Source organism: Esox lucius, chromosome 17, assembly GCF_011004845.1.
Source record: "Esox lucius isolate fEsoLuc1 chromosome 17, fEsoLuc1.pri, whole genome shotgun sequence".
Taxonomy (NCBI): Eukaryota; Metazoa; Chordata; class Actinopteri; order Esociformes; family Esocidae; genus Esox; species Esox lucius.
The window spans coordinates 25617392-25643508 of record NC_047585.1 but is presented as its reverse complement, the minus strand read 5'-3'; the positions used below and the strand labels follow the sequence as shown (position 1 = coordinate 25643508).

General features: G+C 43.3%; 1 protein-coding gene across 1 annotated transcript; it reads right to left on the bottom strand.

Annotated features, from left to right (window-relative positions):
• Positions 1–4880: 4880 nt before the first annotated feature.
• On the bottom strand, positions 4881–25402 carry wnt4 (wingless-type MMTV integration site family, member 4). The gene is made up of 6 exons (XM_010896147.3): positions 24675–25402; positions 6977–7058; positions 6417–6570; positions 6160–6291; positions 5936–6078; positions 4881–5843 (listed from the first exon to the last, which is right to left on the bottom strand). The coding sequence occupies exons 1-6, from the start codon at positions 24749–24751 to the stop codon at positions 5373–5375; spliced, it is 1059 nt and encodes a 352-aa protein (XP_010894449.1). The 5' UTR covers positions 24752–25402; the 3' UTR covers positions 4881–5372.
• Between the last annotated feature and the right edge of the window lie 715 nt (positions 25403–26117).

The window sequence follows — 26117 nt, the reverse complement described above, 5'->3', positions numbered from 1 at the left end:
CTATGTGACAGTGTTTTTATGTTGGGAAGTATTTGTAAGAAAAAAAAACATGTCAGTTGCATAAAAATTTTACTCCCACACATTCATAATGTGTTTTGCATGTGCATTTCTCTGTTTTTCTGAACTTAAGATTGATGTGTCATATACAGTCGATATAAAAATTCTGCACACCCCTGTTAAAATGCCAGGTTCTTGTGATGTAAAAGAATGAGACAAAGATAAATCATTTCAGAACTTTTTCCACCAATAATGTGACCTATAATATGAACAATTCAATAAAAAAAAAACTGAAATCTTTGAGGGGAAAATATTTAAAATAAAACACTCGCAATTACCTGGTTGCATAAGTGTGCCAACACCTTTTGATTTTATTACGGCACTCAGTCTTATTGGGTAGGAGTTGGGTAGCATGGCACATCTTGTCGTGGCTATATTTTCCCTCTCTTCTTTGCAAAAGCGCTCCAAATCTGTCAGATTGCGAGGACATTTCCTGTTCTTTGTGGATTTGGATGTGTGCTTTGGCTCGTTGTCATGCTGAAAGATGGACGTCCTCTTCATATTCAGCTTTCTAACGCCTGAAGGTTTTGTGCCAAAATTGCATGGTATTTGGAACTGTTCATAATTCCCTCAACCCTGACTAAGGCCCCGGTTCCAGCTGAAGCCCCAAAGCATGATGCTGCCACCACCATGCCACCAATTGTGGCCAAAAAGTTCAACCTTGGTTTCATCAGACCATAACACATTTTCCCACGTGCATTTGGGGGACTTGATGTTTGTTTTTGAAAACTTCAGCTGGGCTTGGATGATTTTCTTTGTAAGAAAAGGCTTCCGTCTTGCCAACCTACCCCATAGGCCATTCATATGAAGAATACAGCAGATTGTTGTCACATGTAGCACACAACCAGTACTTGCCAGAAATTCCTGCAGTTCCTTTAATGTTGCTGTAGGCCTCTTGGAAGCCTCCCTGACCAGTTTTCTTCTCATCTTTTCATCAATTTTGGAGGGATGTCCAGTTCTTGGTAATGTCTCTGTTGTGCCATATTTTCTCCACTTGATGATGACTGTCTTCATTGTGTTCCATGGTATATCTAATGCTTTGGAAATTATTTTGTACACTTCTCCTGACTGATATCTTTCAACAATGAGATCCCTCTGATGCTTTGGAAGCTCTCTGGCTTTTGTTCTGAGATGCAACTAAGAAAATGTCAGGAAAATCCTACTAGAACAGCTGAACTTTTTTTGTGATTAATCAGAGTCACTTTAAATGATGGCAGTTGTGTAATGACTTCTATTTAACACGAGTTTAAATTCTGAACACAGCTACATCCCCAGTTGTAAGAGGGTGTGCACACTTACGCAACCAGGTTATTGTAAGGTTTTTATTTTTCATTTTTCCCTCGAGGATTTCATTTTGTTTTTCAATTGAATTGTTCACATTATAGGTCACATTAAGAGTGGAAAACTCATTCAAATTCATCTTTGTCTCATTCTTTTACATCACAAAAATGTGGCATTTTAACAGGGGTGTGCAGACTTTTTATATCCACTGTAATTACTTCAAAATGTGTATTTCTATTGGCCCAGTGTCTGACCTTTGCCCCATGCCCGAAGTGGCATTCAGCTCTTCCAGAAATGTGGCATGAACATGTTCTAGAATCATTCTCTGAAAAAACAAGATTCCATGGGACAGGGTCTGACTGACCATCTAACTAAGTGGTAGTCTTTATCACTGGGGTTTGTCAACCATCTCATTAGCCACCAGTTAGGCAGTTTGAACAGTCGTAGACACATTATAAAACATTTAAAAACATAGCACACAATGCCTGTTAAAGACTGCTGGTAAACATAGAGGTGAGAGTGCAGACAGGTTAGCGAGTAAAGGTCCTGCTGGTAAACACCGAACTGAGAGTGCAGACGTGTTAGAGAGTAAAGGTCCTGCTGGTAAACACAGAGGTGAGAGTGCAGATGTGTGTTAGAGAGTAAAGGTCCTGCTATTAAACACAGAGTTGAGAGTGCAGACGTGTGTTAGAGAATAAAGGTCCTGTTGGTAAACTCAGAGGTGAGAGTGCAGACGTGTTAGAGAGTAAAGGTCCTGCTGGTAAACACCGAGTTGAGAGTGTAGACATCGGTTAGAAAGTAAAGGTCCTGCTGGTAAACACAGAGTTGAGAGTGCAGACATGTTAGAGAGTAAAGGTCCTGCTATTAAACACAGAGTTGAGAGTGCAGACGTATGTTAGAGTGTAAAGATCCTGCTATTAAACACCGAGTTGAGAGTGCAGATGTGTGTTAGAGAGTAAAGGACCTGCTGGCTTGGAGGCCAGTAGGAAACACATACGTCTGGTTGAGCCAGCAGAGGTCGGGTCCCCTGAGTGTGACGCTGAACAAGACTCCTTTGCTTTCCTAGCTACCTATAAGCTATGAAAAGAAATGAGGAAAGGGGGATAGGAAATTATGAAAGGAAGGGATCTAGGAAAGGATGAAAGCAACTTAGGAGAAGAGGAAATGAAAGGGGAGCAAAGAAAGGGAAGGAAGGAAATAGATCTGCTCACTGCGACAACATTCTGCACTTGCAGGACCTGTCCTTCACTTGTTAAACCAAACGCATGGACTCCTGACTCCCTCCCACCTCCCCCTCCCTGTCATCCACATCCCCCTCCCTGTCACCCACGGCCCCTCCCTGTCACCCACGTCCCCCTCCCTGTCACCCACCTCCCCCTCCCTGTCACCCACGTCCCCCTCCCTGTCACCCACGTCCCCCTCTCTGTCACCCACCTCCCCCTCCCTGTCACCCACGTCTCCCTCCCTGTCACCCGCCTCCCCCTCCCTGTCACCCATGTCTCCCTCCCTGTCACCCACCTCCCCCTCCCTGTCACCCACGTCTCCCTCCCTGTCACCCGCCTCCCCCTCTCTGTCACCCACGTCCCCCTCTCTGTCACCCACCTCCCCCTCTCTGTCACCCACCTCCCCCTCCCTGTCACCCACGTCTCCCTCCCTGTCACCCACGTCTCCCTCCCTGTCACCCGCCTCCCCCTCCCTGTCACCCACCTCCCCCTCCCTGTCACCCACGTCTCCCTCCCTGTCACCCACGTCTCCCTCCCTGTCACCCGCCTCCCCCTCCCTGTCACCCACCTCCCCCTCCCTGTCACCCACGTCTCCCTCCCTGTCACCCACGTCCCCCTCCCTGTCACCCACCTCCCCATCTCTTTCTGTCACAGCTGTCTGCCTTAATTGCCGTTGAGGGAGAGAGGGAGGCGAAGCATTGGGTCTCCATCGGGGGTTTCCATTGGTGATCACAGGCAGGTGAACTTGGCCTTTGACTACAGATTGAGCAATCAAGCTAAATCAAGCTAAATCAAGCTAACTCTCTGTTGAGTCAACCTCTATGCTCAAGTCTCCTTCCAACACATGGATGTATAATGTAGCTCTTCTATGTCTTTATTTTATCTCACAAACCAATCAGGTAAAGTCTTCATACAAGTGTTATGTAGTGCTTTCATTCCTCTTTAACACGTCTGTGTATTTGAGAATGTAAAGAAGACAAAGAGAATTGTCCTTTTCCCTCTGGGTCCCGGTACAGCCATTTCACGGCAGGACTCCGCCGCCTCCACAGTCCAGGATGACCCGACCAAACGCCCTGCCGTCCCTCCTATCTGTCACCACTGAACTCACACCTGGAAGGGATCACAGCTGAGATGGGCTCCAGGGCCAAACTATCTGGACTCAGGATATTGACAGGATATTTAAAACACGTCGGTACCAAGTCTGCTGCAGTGTTTGTTATTTTAATGAATGGGATTAAACCAGCGCAGGCACGCACGCACACACACACACGTAGACACACACACACACATAAAAGCACGGATACACACAGATGTCATGACATGAACATAGAACCCCCGTTATCAGAGTCCATTACAGCGAGGCACGTACGAAGAAATACGACAAACTAGATTATAATCTTTGACACGGCATATATTTCATTTTAACATACATTCATACGCAGTATAGTCTTCTTCAGTGTATAATTCTTTACAGATCTATGTTTCTATAATGAGTAGCATGATACTATAGAGAAGCTTGGGTTTATGGTGGTTGTACATGTTGTCCATACATAGGTTTGTTCCTGTGTCCTGGCAGGGAACTACATGGGGATATTCTGTGTGTGGCTAGTGTGTGTTTAGCGGGCTATGTATTTAGCAAGTGTTTGTGCGTGTGTGTGATAAGGTGTAGCGACAGTAATGTGTGTGTGGAGTCGTCATGTGAACTGAAGATGGTGCGTGTTATGATATGTGCGCTTGGAGAGAAAAGTGCTCATGTCATCATGTACAGCATTCCTGCTCCACCCAACCCTGTATATGTATGGACACACAGACCCCTTGGTCGTCTGGCACCAAGGCCGGGATTCAATCCAACTCTGGGTACTGAGTTCCTTCTTCTGATTGAGTCAACGCACGCCGCGGTTTGCATTAATGGGACTTTCACCTTCAACACCTTAGCATCAACACATTCAGAGTGAATCCCGGCCTGTGAGTGATTCGGTGAGTAATGTTCTGAGGCACTGAGTGACGGTGTGACAGTTGATGAGTGGAGCAGTATCTGGCTGTACAGGGACAAATGGCCACACCACCACTGCTAACACAACATGATCATGTACACCTGGACCGCTCATCATAAAGTCTGTCTGTCGGTCAGCGCTCCTCCTCTGGCGGGTGAAGTCTGTTCTTTCAGACCGACCGGCGCTTGTGTCTCCCCCTTTACATCCAGACACTCCAGATGAGTCCCTAAAGCAGCAGCAAAGAGGGAGGGCACTCAGCCCCCCCGCCTCCCCCCCCCCCGACCCCCTCCCCCATTCCCTCCTCAGACCCTCCTCTCCTCGCCCGCCATCGCCTTTCCCCAGGTCCGACATGCCCCATCCTCAGTCCCCCTCTCTCCCCTTCAGTCCGGTCTCCCCCTTCGCCCACCTCACCCTCTGATTCACTCACATCCACGTGAAATAAGTTAAGGAACAAAACGTGTGAAAATGAACAAAAACAAAAAAGTATAGACAAACGTAACCACAAGAATGAGAATCAACAGAGGGTGAGGACACAGGGGGTGAGGACACAGGGGGTGAGGACACAGGGGGTGAGGGTGTGAATCCTCCGTCGGGACCCGGTAAACATCTGCCATTTTAGTTGTGTACATCCCGTCGATGCGTATCATTGGGGTGGCGTTGACACAAAGGGGAGGGAAAAACCACAAAGCCACCCCTGCCTCCCTCCCTCCCACTCGCTCCCTCCTCCCCGTCCCGCCCCCCACGCGCGGGCGAGGAGGGAGAGGGTGTGGCGTGACTGGCGATCGTCCTGGGTCTCCGCCGGGGTTCTCCGCGGCCGTCACCGACAGGTGTGAACCTCCACCATCTTGCGGCACTGCTTGCACTTGACATAGCAGCACCAGTGGAACTTGCAGCTGCACCTGTCCACCACCTCCACCTCCTCCGTCTGGAAGCCCCGGCCGCAGCACATCAGCTCGCAGCCGTCGATGGCCTTCGACGTCCGGTTGCACTGCCGCCCCGCCGTGCCCAGCATGCCCGGCGTGCGCGGGTCGTGGTCGCAGAAGTCGGGGCTGGGGTCCAGGTAGACCAGGTCTTGGTCCGTGTGCGGTTTGAACTGGGAGTTCCGCGGAACCAGGACCTTGGTGGTCCCCGCCTTGCGCTGCTCCACCTCGGTGGCGCCGTCGAACTTCTCCTTAATGACGTTGCCCACCTTGCGGAACGGGGGCATGGCCTTCCAGCAGGTCTTCACCTCGCAGGACCCGGACACCCCGTGACACTTACACTCCACGCGCATGTGGCTCAGGATCGCCTGTGGGGAGACAGAGGGGAGGACACGTTTACGTCCCCGCTTCGCTGAGGACACGTTTACATCTCCGCGGGCTGCGACGCGCCACGCCGTACCTTCCTCCCGGCCTCGTTGTTGTGTAGGTTCATGAGCGCTCTGCTGGAAGACTGTCCTTTGCTCCTCTCCCTCACGTCGACGAAGGACTGGGAGAAGGCCACTCCGTATGCGATGTTATCACTGCAGCCTGACCACTGGAACCCTGGGGGAGAGGACAGGCGGACGGTAAGAGGGGACCGGTTCAGCTGCAGCTTCTCATCTGGGTTTGGTGTGTGTGTCCTACCCTCTGGACTGACTCCGTGGACGTTGCGGTCGCAGCCACATTTTTCCAGCTCCCCACTGCTGCAGGCGCGGGTCACGGCGAATGCCACACTGGCTGCTGAGATGGCATAAACAAAGGCTGCCTCCCGAGTGCCTGTCACACACACACACACACACACAGGGCAACTTAACACAGCACTACACTGACATCTGTCAGCGACAGTCTGCATGACCATCCTGAAACACGCTGTGGTTAAGGTCATTGTTACTAAGCTGTACCTTGCGTGACCACCTTGCCAAAGACAGGCATGGTCTCCAGGGTGGAGCAGTTCCACCTGCGGTTCCGGAACTGAAACTGACACTCGTCTATGGCTAGCTGAGCCCCGCGGCGCACTGCATCCATCACCTCCACACTGCGCTTACAGATCTGCACCTGGTAAGAATTATGAGCATAACATTACAGATCTAGACATGGTCAGAATATTGACATAACATTACAGATCTAGACCTGGTATGAATAATGATCATAACATCACAGATCTAAATCTGGTCAGAGTCATGACCATAACATCACAGATCTAAATCTGGTAAGAGTCATGACCATAACATTACAGACCTACACCTGGTAAGAATAATGGCCATAACATTACAGATCATGACCTGGTATGAATAATGACCATAACATTACAGATCATGACCTGGTAAATATAATACAGATCTGCACCTGGTTCAAGGGTAATGACTGTAAAGGCTTGTATCTTGTATTCTAAGCCTTGGCTGTAACCTCTGTCCCATCCTGTCATTCCCTGCCAGCCCAGTAGGTGATGATAGATGTGTACCTGTCTCTGAATGAGTCCCCGCAGGCGTTCACACGTCTCCTCATCACTGATACTGCCAACCGATGAAAGCTTAGCCAGGTATCTGACAGAGACAGGGCGGATTAGAGAGATAACAACACAATGACTTATACAAGAGGAAAGTGTCCACAGACAGAAAGAATATGCGTCAGTATAGGCTGGGCACAGGATTAGTTCAAAAGCCCGATGGAGAAAGTTGAGCAGTGAGAGTTTGGCTTTGTGGGAATGTTTTGTTCAATTGGTTGAGAGGAGGTGAAGAGGTTTATCGCCCACCGCCTTCGGGGGTAAACGTTGTGGGAACGTTTTGTTCATTATGTTGAGAGGAGGGGAAGAGGTTTATCGCCCACCGCCTTCGGGGGTAAACGTTGTGGGAACGTTTTGTTCATTATGTTGAGAGGAGGGGAAGAGGTTTATCGGCCCCACCACCTTCAGGGCACACAGGTTAATTGCCCCCCCTTCAGTCCCATATCTCTGGGTCAAAGCAGCGGACAGAAATAGGCTCATTTCATAAGCTCATCACAGACACTCTTCACCAGAACTTCCCACGGAGGGGCCTGGTCTGCGACCCTTCCCTTGCTCTCTCCCTTTCTCTCTCCTCTCTCTCTATATCCGTCCCTCACCTCACTCTCTCTTTTCTCCGTCTGTGTCTGTCTGTCTCTCTGGCCCTCTATGTTGACAGGGTGTAATTGGTCGGATGGTTCCCAGTGCTGATTGTCTACACACCTCCTAGCTTTGCACCCTCACCATCCTTCCTCTACTGCCCAGATAACCCCTCTCTCCCCCACTCCCAGTTGCCCTCCATCCCTCCCAATATCACCACTCCTCTGACATCCTCCTCCTCTCCTCCATGCAGATAACCTCACTCCCCTAATCTTCCTTTCTCCCTCAATGTCAGTCTGTGTCTTTGTCTCTCTGTGTTTCTGTCACCGTCAGATGGGCTCATCTGTCCACTCAGCCATCAGATAACATGGACCTTGACCACTCAACCACATCCGTCCTCTGACAGTCTTGTATATACAGCAGAGTGACCTCAGTATATTACCCAACTGCTCCATTCATCCCATGTCTGTCTGAAACAACAATCAATCACCTTTTTAAAAAAAGGGAGGTCTTTATTTTAAAGTGAATCCGTTTTAAGGTTGTCACACTTGGTTTCGGAAGTCAAATGGCAAAAACATTTACAAAGTTCCACATAATTGCTGGTTATAGTTCTTCTGTATGTTGAATATGTAGACAAATGTCTGTGGTGACCATTAATTAAAAAGATTACAATTGCGATCAATCATGGTTGTTGCTCAATGAATGTGCTCCTCCAGCCCATATGTGCCAGAGATTACTTCCTGTTTGTGCAATCAGTGTGATTAGAAGGTAAATGGCTTAGCAAGATTTGTATTGTAGAACATGTTTCAAACTTCTATTCTTCTGAACCTGCTGTGAAATTGTTTCTATGAGGTAAGTTAATAATTTCAAACTGTGCAACACAACACCAATTGGGAAATAAATATGGGATAGAAAAACAAAAACATGATTTTTTTAAATTCACTATATGGAGAACAATCTAAATAATTGTTTTTGACTGTAACAATTATTGTACTTATTCAACAATTGGAAATTGTTGCCATCTGACTTCTCAAAACATTGAGTCTGAGCCCCATTATCCTTGCTTTATGTGAGCATAGCCATCTTCCCCCAAATAAAATACACTGAAGTTCAAATAGGGATGTACAAAAACAAGTCCCACAACCTTGAGCTGTGTGCTGTCTGAGTCCAAAGCCTCCACACATCCAGCTGTGTGAGGAAGTCACCTTGAGGCAATCAGGCCTCTTCCGAACACTGGAGAACCACAGTCTGTCTGTGGTTTGCAGCTGGTGCGACTCACACACACATGCTTAAAGTATGCATACGCATGCGCACACAAGCACCTGTGCACACACTCAAGCACACACACGCTCACACACAGACACAGACACACACACACACACACACGTGCCCCCACTCCTTCATGCACACACACACATAGATGAAAGTACTTATAAAGCACCCATTTTTACTGGCATGCCACTGGCCCAGTCCTGACCTGGAAGCATTTAATAAACATTGGATAAACCAAATGAGGACAACAGATAAGCTCTACGCAGGTGATGCTCTGTTGTCAGACACTAGTGCGTGGGAAAAGACTAGCCCAGACATTTGGTGTGTGTGTGTGTGTGTGTGCAACGTTATCTGTTTACTGGGCTGTGTACCCTCTGTCTCCCAAGCCAGGGTTACCAAAACAACACACAAGAGACATGGTGGGATTCCTACAGCCGTCCATACTCCCCCTCCTCCCCCTTAAAGCAGAATGTCTCTACCTTTGTCCTGTACTGCTCTCCTTCTCTTCCTCTGATTGCATTCATGTCTTTCTAGCCCTGCCCTGTCCCTTTATGCCCAGTGAAATCTTCACTTATGAAAGGTTCAGTTAAAGATGCATTCCATGATATTTGGCCACTGGTTGTAAAAGTTGCACTGTTTAGCCAAAAAAGGGTCCCAGGAAATGGTGTTCTGTATCATTCATGTACCTGTACGTGCCCCATGTCATCAAATCCACTGGCTTTCTACCATAACTGATAGTTTCTACCTATGCACATATCAACAACATATTACAAATCCATCCATTTCTTTTTTTTGTTGACTTTATGTTGATTTGCCTATTCTATTTTTATGTGACTATAGCTAAGAAGGAGAAAGATTCTTTAAAAAACACCTCAAATATTTATCTCTATTTAAAAAAAATGTGGATCTGAAGGAATTTTTGTCAGGAAAATCAAGATCGAAGGGCAATGAATAGCTCCAAATGTCAATATATTTAGGCGCGAACACTGCTGCCCTCTGCAAAAAATCGGAAGTTAAAGAACTATTTAACCTTTAACAACCATCTGAAGTACACAGCAAAATCAACAAGGAATGTTTTGCAAAAAGACAATGTCTTGGAATGGCCCAGTCAAAGCTTGGAAATCTGTTAGGGCCTTTAAATTGGGCTGTGCACAGGAGATCCTGTTGCAGTTTGACTGAGCTTCAACTCTTCAGCAAACAAAAAAGTTGCATAAATGTACAACATTCAGGCGTGCTAGGTTGATAGAGCGCTATCCAATCAGGCTTACGGCAACAATCCAAGCAAAAGGTGCTTCCATAAAGTATTAGTTATGGATGTGCACACTTATGCAACCAAGGCATTCACAGTTTTTTATATAGATTTTCTGAAAAATGATCCATTTGCTAATTATATTATAAAGGGTTTTGGGGAAATATGTTATTTGAAATGGCACACTTCCCAAATAGTTTGTTAAGGTCAACATTTTCAAGCTCATTAGACGTCGACTCAATGATTGTCTCTTGTTTATTTTGGAAAAGTCGTTGTGTAGCACTGCCAGTCTCAAAGAAATTAGGATAATGCTTTGGAGTCAACTCAAATCAGGAGGCATTGCTTTAAATCAAACATATTTAGTTAGCTGCTAAGGCTATCCAGAGTTGTAAATACATTGTTTCTGCTATTTCCCTTGTTGTCTCTAGAGGGCGGAACACACATTTCTACTTTAAGTGAATTACACAATTGCAAGTTGTGGTCCGAAATGGATGCAGGATCCTGGCAGGAACTTTTGGTGTGCTAAAATAAATCTTTGCCATGGCCACATTTGGAGTAGAGCCAATAAGCACTACATTTCTCCTATCAAATTTCAAGGGCTTGGAGCCAGAGGGGCATGAGATTTTGGACAAATATGAGTTTGTCAAATGATAGTCAAATGAAAGCCCTCGATGAGCACTATTCAGTGCCAAAATGACAGAAGTGAAATGATGACCAATAAAGAATAAAACAATAAACCATAAAGACCTAACCTTAATTTTGTTTTGTTTTGGCTCCCTCAAAGTTTGTTCAGTATCAGTTATGTCCCTCTGGCTCCAAACCCTCGATTTGCAAGATACAAAGCTAGCTGACAACAAGCTTCCCAGAGAAGCAGAAAGACAACGCCTTTATAATCTCTATTATAATCAATTTGTGTCGCAGATGAGTGAAAAACTATACAATTAAGAGTTCCAAAGAGTTACAATCTATTTATTTAAGACGCCTTGGCCTCCTGTCCTGGGTGGAACAAATTCCCTTGGCCTCCTGTCTTGGGTGGGACAAATGTCCTTGGCCTCCTGTCCTGGGGGGGACAAATGCCCTTGGCCTCCTGTCTTGGGTTGGACAAATGTCCTTGGCCTCCTGTCCTGGGGGGGACAAATGCCCTTGGCCTCCTGTCTTGGGTTGGACAAATGTCCTTGGCCTCCTGTCCTGGGGGGGACAAATGCCCTTGGCCTCCTGTCCTGGGGGGGACAAATGTACTTGGCCTCCTGTCTTGGGTGGGACAAATCTACTTGGCCTCCTATCCTGGGTGGGACAAATGCCCTTGGCCTCCTGTCCTGGGTGGGACAAATGTCCTTGGCCTCCTCTTGGTGATAAATCAAACACTTTTACAAGTGTAAAAGGTAGTGTGCGACAAATAGTATTTCCAGCAGTTTACACAATATATATATATTTTGTTTTTATATATTTCCGATGTAAATCTGTCATCTAGATAAAAATATCACAGTGCAATGGGTAATGACGCTGTCAGCCACTTCAGCCAATCGCTATGCCCAGTGACATTCTTCCTAATGTATTCACTATGAAAAGACAAGTTTGATGTGTTGGTCCACCAAACCTCCCCTTTTGCCCTGGATGGAATTACTTCAATCGTAAACCTTAACAACTGGGAACTTAACCAAACTTTACAGTCTTTTTAAAGTTTTTTCTGTGGTAACCCTGTTCTAAACACAAACCCTCAACCACTTGAAAGTTAATACCCAAACCGTCAAAATGTATGTTTATTTTCACTTGATACATAGACATTTATCACCCCCCACCTCATAAAAAACCGCCTCTCTCTTTCTCTATCTCTTTCCCTCTCTCTGGGGTATAGTCAGAAGGTTTGTGGAAGCATTCCACCTGGTGTGTGGGGTATCTGCCGACTGCTGCGTGTTTGTGTTGCATTATGGATCACAGCCCTCCCATCACTACTGGCTCCAACAGGCTTAGCCCAGCGCAGCTTAGCACGCAATCACTCCACTACAGCCCTACCTCCACCTCTCTGAGAGACAGACACAGGCCACAACCACTGCCATTTTATATTGACAGACTGAAAGAGAGAGCGGGGGGAGAGAGAGAGAGAGAGAGAGAGAGAGAGAGAGAGAGAGAGCGAAGGGAAAGAGAGACTCAACTTAGCTTAACAACTCTACTGCTCTGAAGATGCCAGGCCCTACACCATTAGTCAGGTGGGTCTCTGAGCTGTACCAACCCACCCAATGAAAACAGATCAACCTCCAGATGTATCTCTACTCACACAGAGTTGGACCTCACAGAGACCAGCCCTCACACACTCTCACAGACACCTCTGTCTGTCCCTCAGGGTATTTATATCAGCCGATTAAACTTTCCTCTGCTGAGTACACAGAGGAGGTAAACAGGTGGAGGTGTATGTATGATTTCAGGGAGTAACACAGGAAGTAATACATGGAAACAGATGCCGTTTGTGTTCACTGCAGTATTCAGCTACAAATGTGTACTGCAAGTAAGTTGTCTTGGCTTGCGCATGGTGCCTGTAATGGAAGGAGAAGAGCTGTTTGGTGTCGAAGTGTTGGAAGTGATGTGAGCAGAGGTCATGTCAGACAACCCTCTGTCCACACATCTTGTGGTGGCCATTGTTCAACCAGCCAACTGGACAACCACAGAGATTTTCTGAGCACCATTTGGAAATGAAGTGGGAACTTTGCGGTAAGACAGGCGCACACAGAAAAAAATACGAATACGCAGGCCTACATGCAAGCACGCAAACACACACACACACATACGCGAAAACACGTACACACAGTCAGGGGTTTGTCGAGATTACCCATCATTTACTGCAATCTTTGGATTTCAGCATACTGTGGTTTGCCCCAGCACATTGATGAACCCCTCACCTAGATACAGTATGTGTATGGGCATACAGAGTTTAAACATGCCCTTATCTGAAATAAATGAATACAGAAATTGTATATTTATATATATATATATTTATTGACATTTTTCATTATTTATTCTTTGTCTTGCGTATGTCATGCAAATGTACTGGGGAGGATGAAACTTAAGTTTTGCTTTTCTGATTAGACTGCAGTGTTATATGCTGCAAACCCAAAGGGCTGTTCTTAAATGCCTCATGGCTAGCAGCTTTCGATAACTAGCATATTATTTGAGTTTGTAGTACAACTAAAAAAGAAACGTTGGGACTGGCAGATAATACATAGATGGTGTAGTGTTGATAACCAGAGGAATGTCTAGACATGGGGAGATTCCAGCGTTATACTGATGTTGATGGCATTGCAGGCACCTAGTTTGCGGAGGACATTTTGATCCTGATATAATATTAGGTACTGGTCAATTGATTATTAGATACTGGCCTTGATTAATTTGATATTAAATTACACTTAATGGTCACTTTATTAGGTACATCTGCTTGATAAGGCAAATAGCCAGACATTGAATCATGTGGATTCAACTCAATATGTAAAGCATGCAGACAGGGTCAAGAGGTTTAGTTGTTGGGTAAGAGGTTTAGTTGTTGTTCAACCAAACATTACAATAGGGAAGACCTAAGTGACTTTGGTATGATAGTTGGTGCCAGATGGGGTGGTTCCTACATCTCAGAAACAGCTGACCTGGGATTTTCACACACTACGGTCTCTCCAGTTTACTGAGAATGGTGTGATAAACAAAAAGTGAGCTTGATCATTCCACAGCTATGCATTGTTGCTGAATATGTGCCTCCCTTCATGGCCACAGTACACCTGTTTAAATGGACAACTTAAGCAGGACAATTTGATATGTCACAAAGCATTAACTTTAGCTGGTCCCATAAACATTCAGTTTCCTCCAATGACCGATACAGTCCACAGACCTCAGCCCAATAATGCACCTTTGGGATGTGGAACACTGGGAGGCCAATTCATCAGTAGGGACTGTATGATCGAATCAGAATGGACCAAGTCCAAAAGGAAAGTTTCCAATACCTTGTTGAATGCTTACTGTGAGGAATTCAGGCTGTTCTGGAGGCAAAAGGGGCTCCTATCCAATATAAAACAGGTGTACCTAAGGGACAGCTAACTGCGTGGCTCAGATTGGAGAGGTGAAAGAGACAGCCTGCCTGTCTCTAAGACTGCCCATTGACCAATCCAAGACTAACCATTGACCATTTCAATACTGACCATTGACCAATCCAAGACTAACCATTGACCATTTCAATACTGACCATTGACTAATCCAAGACTAACCATTGACCATTTCAAGACTGACCACTGATCAATCCAAGACCAACCATTGACCAATCCAAGACTAACCATTGACCAATCCAATACTGACTATTGACCAATCAAAGACTAACCATTGACCAATCTTAGAATAACCACTGACCAATCCAATAGTGACCATTGACCAATCAAAGTCTAACCATTGATCAATCTGAGTTTAATCAGTTTGGGAATCAATGAAAACTGTTCAGGTGGGTGATGTCATGTAATGAGCTGTGGAGGCAATATATCGTTAGCGTTGGTCAGGGATGCAGAGGCTGCATACTCAACATGGGTTTAATCATCTCACCAGGCAAGGCTGCCGCAAGTGCTGGTTATTGAGCTATAGAGAAATGGTGCTAGGTCAACACAGACAAACAAATCTGGCCCAACCTTCCCCTTCCCATGATGCACAAAGCATATTTATCGTAACATTATTAATAAATATAAAATTTTTAATTAATACATACATTCAAATGTATTTATGCATTTATTTTAGAATAAAGTGGAATAAAACCTACATTGCCAAACAATGGCTGATCCTGGCTGGCTGTTTTTTGCAAAAGGAAACTAGACAATAACTTATAGATATTCTAGAGCAATGTAAGGCCACAATATCACGGCAGCTCAAAAAACTCTATACCACCAGTTTCTGAGGAAGTCCAATTCGTTGACCTGGGATAACCTCAGCAGACACCTGTGGCACCCAGCCTGGCCTGCAGAGGGCAGGATGATCTCAATCTCCACCTAGGAGTTCCCCTGAAGCAAAGGAGCACGGCACTAGGCCAAGACCATCAGCAACCAGAAAAAGAAAGAATATATAATTTCTGGTGTTAACTGAGAAGCTTATGATGCTCTTAGATAACATCACATCATGATGCCAGGGCAGCCATGTTAGAGTTGTGATGATAAGTTCCAACCAGTCTAATGAGATGTTAACAACTCTAAGGGCAACCTACACTAAGTGAGTAGTTCACCAAGTACACCAAATGCTCCTTTCCTGACAGTGAGTCATGTGGTTTGCTGACAGGCTGACAGGCCTCAAGGCTTTCAAGTACGGTAAGAATGTCAGTTTGTGTTAGAATGGGCAAAATGAGGTCCCTAAGCGACTTTGAGCGTGGTATGATGGTTGGTGCAGGAGCGCTGGGCTACATGTGATAGTGTCTAGGGATTACAGAGAATCCCTGTAGAGCCTATCAGACACCTTGTAGAATCCTTCCCCCAAGAAATGCAAGATGTTGTGGAGGCAAAATGGTCCTAAAGGAGACATGATTGGGTCAACCAAATTAAGTTTAAAGTCATTGTACGTCCATTGTTCTAGTCAAAATTGCTCAAGCTCAGAAAATGTAGGAATCACTAAAGCACAGCAATATTCCATGTCTCAGATTTTCTAAATCAAATTTAAGTCACTTTAGTTTAAGTCAGGTGTACTCAGCAGCTCTTGGAAAGCAATTATCTTTGGTCTGGAATAAGCATGGGCTTAAATAATTTTATATTGGATAGAATTAGCTTAGTAAACAACACCAACTGGCATCAAAAAAGTCAACATTAAAATATAACAGATTGATAGCTAGAATAACAATGTCTAGCTACAATTCCCAAATGATGTTTGGGCTAGAGACGGGTGAGGGATAAAGACTTAAATTAACTGTCTATTAGGGAACTGCGAGGGAAGTCAAATCAACACTAGAGGCAGTAGACTTAATTGATTCCCCACCCATTCATTTACAGAGAACTGAACAGCCAATAGAGATGGAAGAGGATAAGCTAAAATGAGGAGTTGCATGAAGGACACGGAGGGAGCTCAGAGGAAATAAGAGGTGACAGAATGTGAGACAGAGAAGAGAGGAGAAAGAGGAAGTTTCCCGAGTTAGAAAATAAACTCACCCCAGCAGTCTACAGGTCATATCAACAAACAGCAACCCTCTCTCAGACTGACCCTACAAGTGACCTCTTAACCTAACACCTGAACCCTGGCCTTCCCTCTCAGCTGCTGGTGTTTGTATTCTGACATCTATACTCCAGTTGGCAGCTGTGAAATAAGAAAACTGTGAATTTGGACACAATAACTTATATTAGATTTAAAGTAACAGATTTTGCCATAAGACAGAGATTGTCTATACAGCATCTAAATACATAAATAAAATGTTTGCCGTCCAGGTAGAACTTGATGGTGGTCGATTTGCAGAAATAAACCAATCTTGTTTCACATAATATCAGAAATATGGACAAAATATGATCTGTGAAGATTTAAAATGTTGAAAAACCTATCAATTAACCTAATGCCTAACATATTCTGTCTGTATCTATTTCCTGCTGAAATATGGTGACTAATATTGAAATGTCATTTTTGTTTCTTTTATGTAATGACTAATGAGTTTTGGTAAATTGCTTTAGTCTTTTGAATTTTTGGCAAATAATAGATCCACAACCATTAACTAAAGTTTGTCAAAATTAAATTTTATCTGACATAAATAATGATTTACCACTTTTATGTTCTCTGGCACAAGGTGAGAGTTTTATGCTTAACTTAAATTTTTAGGCCCACATCTGTAAAAACATTAAAAGCAGCTTTTTATCACTTCAAAAATATTGCCAAAGTGCATATGTTTCTCCACAAGGCTAACACTGAGACTAATACATTCGTTTATCACTATTGTGAGAGGTCACATTGAGATTTCTATCTCTTTTTCAAGTAAGAACCGGCCAAGAAGCTAGCAGTCCTGATTACTAAAATGCTGTCCGTCTGGCCCTCATGCCCCCTCCAAACCCGGCCCCTCCAATCCTGCCCTACACCCTTCTTCCCCAAAAAGCAAATTAAAATTCAATCAGAAAGCAGCAGCGCGTGAGCTAACACATACCAAAATGAGAAAACACCCTGCACATATTTCCCTACAGTAGTTTCGTTTTTTTGGTATTTATTTCTAAATAATGTTTGAAATGATATGTTGCCTTGAACATTTCTGATCTGTTTTAAGGTTCCTGGTAAGTCGCTCAACTCCTTGGGCACTGGCCTCCAGGTTGAGCCAACAGTCATTTGAAACAAATAAGGGGAACAAAGTGGGTGAAGCTGTCTTAATTCCCAGTTGTCCTGTCCTCCAGAACAGCCTGCTGGAGGGTCTTTCAGCTGTGGTCGGCGGTCTCGAGGTGGCTTGACATCATCACATTCTGTTATCCACAGCTCGTGTGTTTGTGTTGGAAACATATTTTTTCTCTGCATCTATCTGTGTCTTGTGAATCCACCTTATCAGGCGTTTATGTGTGGCATTGCACAGAAATGTTTTTTCAGTCTAAAAGACAGATGTCACAAAAACATGTAATTCTCAACCTGTTTTGCCTACAAATGACTTAGTTACATATTCTAATAGGAAAAGTCCCTGGGAATACACTGTTTTTTGTTGTTTTTTTGCTGTGCCTTTCGTTCAGAGTAGCCTGTGCTACTTTAATGAACTGTTCAGACTCAGTGTCTCTGGAACAAAAAGATGGTTTTGCTGTATGATACCCACAAGCCTATGATCGAAAGCTGAATACCTGTGCTGTAAAAATTGGTAAGAAAGGATATGAAAGCCTATTACTACCATAAAAAAGCTATGTAAAACATACCTCCAACTTTTGTAATCTCAAAAAATTATTATACATTATTGGAATATCTACATACGTCCTTAAGGTTCATATGAAGTTGAAGTCCATACGATCCATAGAATCACCATCTTATAACAATCCCATATGTTGACTTTGAACAAATCACAAAATAAGTAAATAGGAGGGTGTATTTTAACTGGAATGCTTAAGGACATATACAATTTATTGCATTTATTTGGATCACATTTTAGGTTGCGTTAGTTTCTCAGGTCCACTGTTATTTTATTGTTTTACTATTTTAAATTGCCCAATTTTGTTTTAATCTTGTTATCTTTTGACATTTGATTTAATTAATATCTGTTGAATACCATGAAAAGCATTCCCTGTAGAATGTAAATATTCAATCCATTTAGAAAATGTTTTTGTGATGGGAATCATTTGTTCTGTTGTATTCCTCCTCCGGGCTGGAACATAACTCTTTTCTGTTTTAACATGAGATGATTGCTGAGATCCATGATCCTCTCACCTTATCCATACAGAGAATCCAGGATGGAGGACATAGTCTATTGTTTAAGTCCCTGTATAAATGAGTGACCAATAACACTTAAAATAGCCTTGCCCTCATGCATTTAACCATACACACCACATGCTAAGCTAGCCCCTAACCACAAAACTCTATCCGGCTGCAATAGACAAGCACACTAATGTGTGTGTAATGTGTGTTTGTTTGTGTGTGTGTTGGTGATGGGGTCAGGGTGTTGGCAGAGGCTGTTATTTTTAGGGTGAAATGAGCTCTAGTGGAGACAGCAGCAGAGCAGGCACCAGGCAGTGAATTAAAAATACACTCACACACACACACTCACACACACACAGAATAGAAGAGGCAATAAAATCCATTAAATTAACCTCCCGTCTGGTGTTATAATCCCCTGGCCCCAACAGGTCAAGCCTACTGTGTGTATGTGTACGTGTGTCTCTGTGCTTGTATGTGTGTGTTTGTGTGTGCTTGTGTGTATGTGTGTGTGTGTGTGGAGGGGGGGGGTTGTGTGTGTGTATGTATGCGCGTGTATGCGTGTATGTGAGTGTGTCGGAGTATCCTCCTAAAAGGACTTCATACTAGAAATGGCTGTATTGTCAATATCCTGACAGCACACCATTAATATCCTGACAGCACAGATTAATGTGTAAGAGAATGTCAGTTTGATCGTTGACAATGATGTGTTTGCTATAGTTTTAGCTATGTTAGCCTGAGCATTAAAACCATGTTAGCCTGTGTTGGCCATAGTGTTGTAGCTATGTTAGCCTGAGCATTATAACCATGTTAGCCTGTGTTGGCCATAGTGTTGTAGCTATGTTAGCCTGAGCATTATAACCATGTTAGCCTGTGTTGGCCATAGTGTTGTAGCTATGTTAGTACATGTCACAATAGCTGTAGCATATTAGCTATATTGACCATGCCCTTATGAGCTAAGACTCCACAGGTAATAGCCAATATCAGACATTTGAGCAATTGAGTTAAAATGGGAGGGCCAAACATCTCAATTAAATAATAAAATATTTAATTAAACACAGCATTTCCTTTGAATATACAATATATATATATATATATATATATATATATATATATATATATATATATGAATAGCAACACTTTATTCTGGAAAAAAGCTCTTCAAAAATTGTCTTTGTTCATACAAACATTTCTATTTAATAATATTGGGGTGCATTTCCAAAAGGTGTTCTTCACAACTGTGTTTTTAATTTCAGGCCTGTTTTCACAATATTCATAGCAAATCAAAGGACACAAGAGGGTGTGTTTTATTTTGTCAGAACTCAACTATGGGTGTACTTATGGTATAAGATATTTGCTCATATCTTTAGCAGATGAAGTCAACTCCAATGACAGAGCCAAGGATGTAATTTTGCCCCACATCGAAAAGGGAAATGTTGGCAGAGACAATCGCTCTATGGGACATTAACATTAGCAAGGGTGTGTGGACTGTTCTGAATGACACTGAACACTATACTGTCATCTAAAAAGACATCACCGGCTTACTCTGAGTGTCAACCAGCACAAGTCGAGGTCTTTAGCTGACAGTATGTATGTCTCAATTGCACTGAGTGACATATCCAAACATATCGTAATACTCATCCATCATGACTATGGCTAATTGAACCAATATGGGCATGTTCAGAATGCTCTAATCATCCTTGCTGTGTTAGTCCTGCAAAGATTTTCCAAGTACAGGGGGCTGTTCTTATATCTTTTTCAAATCAAATTCTTTATTTACATGTTTTTTATTCACTGATTTAATATGGCCCACATTAAGTAAAACGTATACGTATTAATTGAAAACCAGCCACTACTAGGAGAGTTTGACTTTTAAGGTTGTGTTAACAAATATTTTACCTTAGCTTTACCCAAGCCTTAAAACCTACCTTAACCATTCTGAATAAATACCTTAGCCTAACCTTAATCATCTCTGTGTGGAGGCCATGCTAATCTGTTCCCTGTATTGTTTACAACCATCCATCTAGAGACCATGCTAATCTCCCCTGTATTGGACAAACATGAATCACTGATGAGAGGCTGTAAAAATACTGCATGTTGCCCTAATATTCTACCATTTAAAAGACACACACATGTTTCTCTTTCTGTGTAACCCTTGTGGGAAAACACAGAAAGCCATGTTCCCTAGCTCATAATCCTAACCCTAACCTTAACCTCAGTAATCTAACCTCTATAGCTAAATTCAAGGTCTAGCTCCAAACCCTAACTTGCAATGCCTAAAACTAAAAGTAACCCCAATTCTAACCTGGCAAACCTCTAAGCCATAAATTGAATTTTTCCTAGTCCAGACCTGCCAAAAACCTTTGTTGGGACAGACTGATTACATACACAAACCGACACAATGCTACTCAAAGATGCTCACAGAATTTTTACCAGTAAAAGACAAGCTTGAGTGTTCTAAATCATGTATTATGTGACAAGAAGAATATTAGTAATGCAGTAAATATAATAATGTTTTTGATAACAAAGTATGTTTAAAATTTTATTATCTTTGAATGTACAAGTACAAACAGTACAAACAGACTAGTTTCAACAGAAATTACAGAAACCAGTTCTGTAATTTTGTTATGCCTGACAGCAATATATTTTTTAAACTCAGCAGGCTCATGGTCTGCTTGGCCAGACTAGTCCTTAGAGGGCGTACATAAAAAAATGTAGTAAAGACTGTCTGTTGGAGGCAGTAGTGAGCACAGTAAAAACTAAATAGAGGGGATTTTTGGTAGGGCATAGTGGTCAGGGATCGAGGATGGGAGAAAAAAATGTCTAACCATAACTCAAACATTAACCCCAGTACTGTGATGCCTAATGTAAACCAAACCTTAACCTAACCTTTTTCGTTTTATGACCTTAACCTAACCTTAATCATAACCTTTAACCCTAGTGCCATGATACATACATTTTTTTGTAATATTTTTAAAGTTTGTGTTAATTTGTAACATATGATACATTTTAGCAATTTCGTAACATATTATTCGTTTTTCGGATTGTGAAGTAACATTTTACACGAAATCGGGTGTCACAGATTTGTGTATGATATGTTACGCATTCCCCTGAGACCACGTCGGCTTGGTTCAATCATCAATGTCACATTGGTCATCAAAGTTTTATGCGATCCATTCTGTTAATATGACTATTTAACTCAAGCAATAGTCAATGAACACTGTATGGGTGTTTAAAAAACAATTACTCAACACGTTCAACGTTTCAATTGCGATGAGCGATCTAAAACAAATAAACTAGGATTATGTTAGTCTCCCCTGGGCCAACTCACCCGGCTAATGTTGAGTAAATAAATGAAACCGAAGCAACAAACCAACACATATAACCACTGAAGGCACGCTCTTAACCCTGATTTTTCCCTTGACGCACGCCAGACGTCTGTCCATTACGGTGACGCGTCCAATCTCGCTCTCTCCCTGCTTTTCTCTATCCCAAACACGCGCACGTGCGCGCACGCACACAAAGACACATTTAAACAGGAGCCAGCTGTTTACCAGGCATGGGAGCTGGAACCGGTCGAGCCACGCGCAGGTGCAGCGGGGAAGTCGTTCCCGCTACTGAGGGGGAGAGGAAAGGAGAAGGAGAAGGAGAGGAGGGCGAAAAGAAGGTGTTGACGGACAAACTAATGAACAGTAGTACTGAAAGCCTGTCAGCCCTGATTCTGGGGAGGCTTTAGGAGTATGACTCAGCGCTTAGTAGCCGATGAGTGGTATACAGAGGGAAAGTATTAAACAATAAGAAAACGATAGGCCAAATCCAAATAGTTCACTTCAACAGTGCTTGATCAAATTGGGACTAGTATTATTTCTCTTATCCAAATTACAGAATATAATTCTGAAAATATATGTGGGTTGTGAGGCTTTTCTCTTTATGGATCCTAAATGGCAAAACCATTAAATGTATGTGATCTTTCAAGTATCAGGTATCTTACATCAGGTGACAATGGTCAATTGAATGACAAAGTTAGAAGATGTCTTAACGTACGTGATTACAAGAATAAGCATTGCGGAAAAACAGAAACAATAGCCACTTGGATACCAGAATGACAGGTCAGCATATCATCAGTTATGTATTAGAACATTCTTATGATTTATCACCTTTATCTTGAATTGGTATAGGCTCGAAGGTAAAGTGCTATTTTCGATTTAATCAAAGAACACATCTATAAGTATTTATTTGATACTATATATAACCAACACATTTGATAAGAGATCACATTTAATATATTTTTCTGCAATACGCTACATTTTTTTATAAAAATGTGGTGAGACAGAACAAGTCGAACATGTTTTAGAAGCAACATTTAAAAGAAAAATGTATCTCTAGCCTAAATCCAGATAATGTGGAGGCAATCGAAATCCATCCCTTAAGCGAAAACATCTACTTTTCATTCATGCCAAATTCTACCGCTTGTATTCAGCGACATTGCCTATTTGTAATAATAAACAACCACAAGAAAATTACAGATAAATAATAATACCTAATAACACCTATGCCATCCTCAGTACCTAGGGCTATATTCGTTTAATTTGGGATATCGTTTTGGGTGTATGATGATACATTTCATCAATTGCGTATGCAATTTAAGGCCTAAATTCGATTTGTTTTTTACAATGTTAACACGTAAAGCACAAATATATTAATATTCTGTCGATACACTTTTAAATGACCTCTATAAGTAGTTGTACAATTTACGTGCAATATGGCAAGTGGAAACATATGCACATTTTAAACGTTTCACTCTACCGTGAATATTAATATGATCAGTCCAATATAGTTTTTCTATGCACTATTTTGAGAACGTGTTTGCCCTCTTGTCTACCTGCTACTACTTCCACCTGAACGTCTCCCATCGACGCCGGGGAAGAAGAAGACGGGGGTTAGGGCTAGAGAAAGCACATGTTCCCGGTCGGATGCCTCCTACAAAATAATCATATTTAGCAGACAAGCAGGGCGCTGAAACAGTTTTCACTGCGCGTGGAACATGCCCGCACACGCCCGCGTAATGCTCTCTCGCCACGCCTTAAGTTAAAAAAAAACACGAACTGCCATCAAACCAAACTCAATTATTAATTCACTATATGTTTAATATAGACCTAACACACAGATTGACCGTGTGTATAAATTGAAGACATTGAAGTGCTATTAAAATGTAACATCTGTGAATTAGCAAATTATCAATGTATAACGCAATACTGAATCCTGACTAAACATTAAGAATCATCATAATTGGATAGGCAATCCTCCTCTGACAACATAGCCTGCATCAAATATGTGAGAATATGACATTACCAGTTCGGTAGAAGCCTGGAGGCCTAAGCTACGGTACATCTAAGTAAAATGTTAGTCATGAAGTCTTCATGTTATAAACAGGACATTAAAACCTAATGCTGTTGCTTCTCTCTGTCTCTCTCTCTCTCTAGGTATGCAAACCCACCTAACCACCCACGAGTTTCTCTGAGTGCAAGCACGCACATGTGATAGAACAGCGAAGCCGGTGCAGCGGGAAGAAACGGGCAACAATATACAATTCGCCCATGGTATAGTAGTCTAGACCTATCCCTTACTCCGTGTACCCGGCAAATTTCAAGGGCCCAAGGGACAACTGAGACAGACAAATGTGGGTGTTTTATATTGAAAGAAATCCTATAATGGAATATGACAGTCCACACAGAGATGCTATAACCCTAGCTACTTAATTGAAGCAAGAACAGGTGAGGTACGATAATGTCGTGGGGCGTTATGTGTAGCCCAATTATTGTAACTTTCTTAGCGTATAATAGCGAGGACAGGCTCAGAATAGGCCTACTGCATTGAGTGTAAGAGTGGAGTGTTTGGGTTAACATTTAACAAACCAGGGCAGTGAGATGTGACCATGCCGACAAACACACCGATCACAAAAACAGGGAAAGAGACCGCGACAGGTACAGCTTCGGTGATGACGGTAGGAACAATGCATAGAGGGAAATGACTTGAGGAGGGAGATGTTTAGGAAAAATAAGGCAGGTTAAGGACAGCATAGGGAAAGGTACCATGTTCAGGAATGTGATGGCGAGGGGCAGAGGGTGGGCAAAGATATGCGGGAGGCAGAAGAGATGAAAGCGAGAAAGCGAGATAGGGAGAAAGTTGGAGACCACAAACTTCACTTACAGCCAGTTACTTGCGTTTGCTGAGAGCAGCGCGAGGAAGAGCATCAACAGGGACCGTAAAACATATTCCGCGGTCATCTCGAGCGCTAACTGTGATGGAAAGAGCCTGGTCCGTAATCCACACAATGTATGGCGTAGATTTTTGCCAAGCGGTCCCACTGGGTAAGGGAACTGATGTGACAGCGAAGGTCTCGTGAAGGACCGGAGATACTTGGGGCCCAGTTTAATACAGTTAATCCATCGTCACACATCCACAGAGATCCACCGGAGAAGCGCGAGACTCGCAGCTGTATCGCCAGGTCCGTTTTCACAGAAAGAGAGAGGGAGGAAAAGGGAGGAGAGGGAAAATAGAGGATGCTAAAAATACGGCGAAATTCTCTTCTGTGCCACGGCGCGAAACTCAGGCAGACTGGGACTGAATTGGACCCTTCTTATTTCACTTGTTTACTCTCGTTCATGTTCTCCCATTAACACCACCGGGCGAGCGAGGAGACTGGCAATAAAAACCTTAACTTCTTCGCTAGTTAAAGTTTTAATCCCTCAGGTGCTCCTCGAGACGCTCCTTGATTGTGGTGGTGTTTCCGCTGTGAACAACTTCAACGGATGGGCTTTGGTTCTCTCCACGTTGTCAGGCATACATTCACGTAAACACACGCTTCGCACACTTTCTTGCACCCTGTCTGTACTTTTGCTCTGTGGATGGCACTCTGCGAGGGGAGAGGGTGAACGCTGACTTTACTGGAGGGGCGGCGCGAGGCTGAGGGGAGGTATGGGAGTGAGTTTGTAGATGAAGGCGGGTTTAGTGCGTTATGAAGGTATATTGTGTGTGTGTGTGTGTGTGTGTGGAGCGCGGTGAATGGTTGCGCTAATGCATCCTCCCCAGGGAGCTTTAAAACGGCGCAGAATACTCACACACACACGCACACACACACACGTCTTCGCAAAGTCTTTCTCAACCCTGTCCCGCTCAACCAAATATTCTGTGGCTAGGAGGATATTTAAAGCCTCTCTGAAAATCATTGTGTTTTAGACTGACGTAAAAATTCGTACATCGTAATGGTACAAATAACCTGTCTGGAAGATGTAATATACCACTACTAGTACTAATACTACAACTACTAAGCAACAACTCAGGTACTAATTGGCTATTTTTAGTACAACAACTATACTTAAACTAGTGTAACACTAGGCTACTACCACTTTTGCTAATAGTAAAAATAATTATAATATCTGGGAATTATGTCAAAGGCTCATGTTCATTATCCCAAAGTCCTGAACCCTATCGGTTTTTTTGTGGGAGTTGCCAGCTAAATTCTAACGAATTATCACACAAGAAACCTCCATGTACATAACAGCATATTAATTTCCAGACATGAGTTCAGTTCAGATATTTAACAGCGCGGATACATCAGAGCGTGGCGTTCTAATCTCGTTTGTGTGTGTG

What these genes read in the sequence shown, in the direction of transcription:
- wnt4 (XM_010896147.3), bottom strand. Translation starts at nt 24,751, where the DNA reads ATGACCGCGGAATATGTTTTACGGTCCCTGTTGATGCTCTTCCTCGCG. An exon ending in TGGCAAGGTGGTCACGCAAG is followed by an intron (nt 6,292 to 6,416) that starts GTACAGCTTAGT and finishes TGTGTGTGACAG; the next exon opens with GCACTCGGGAGGCAGCCTTT. An exon ending in ACAACGAGGCCGGGAGGAAG is followed by an intron (nt 5,844 to 5,935) that starts GTACGGCGTGGC and finishes GTCTCCCCACAG; the next exon opens with GCGATCCTGAGCCACATGCG.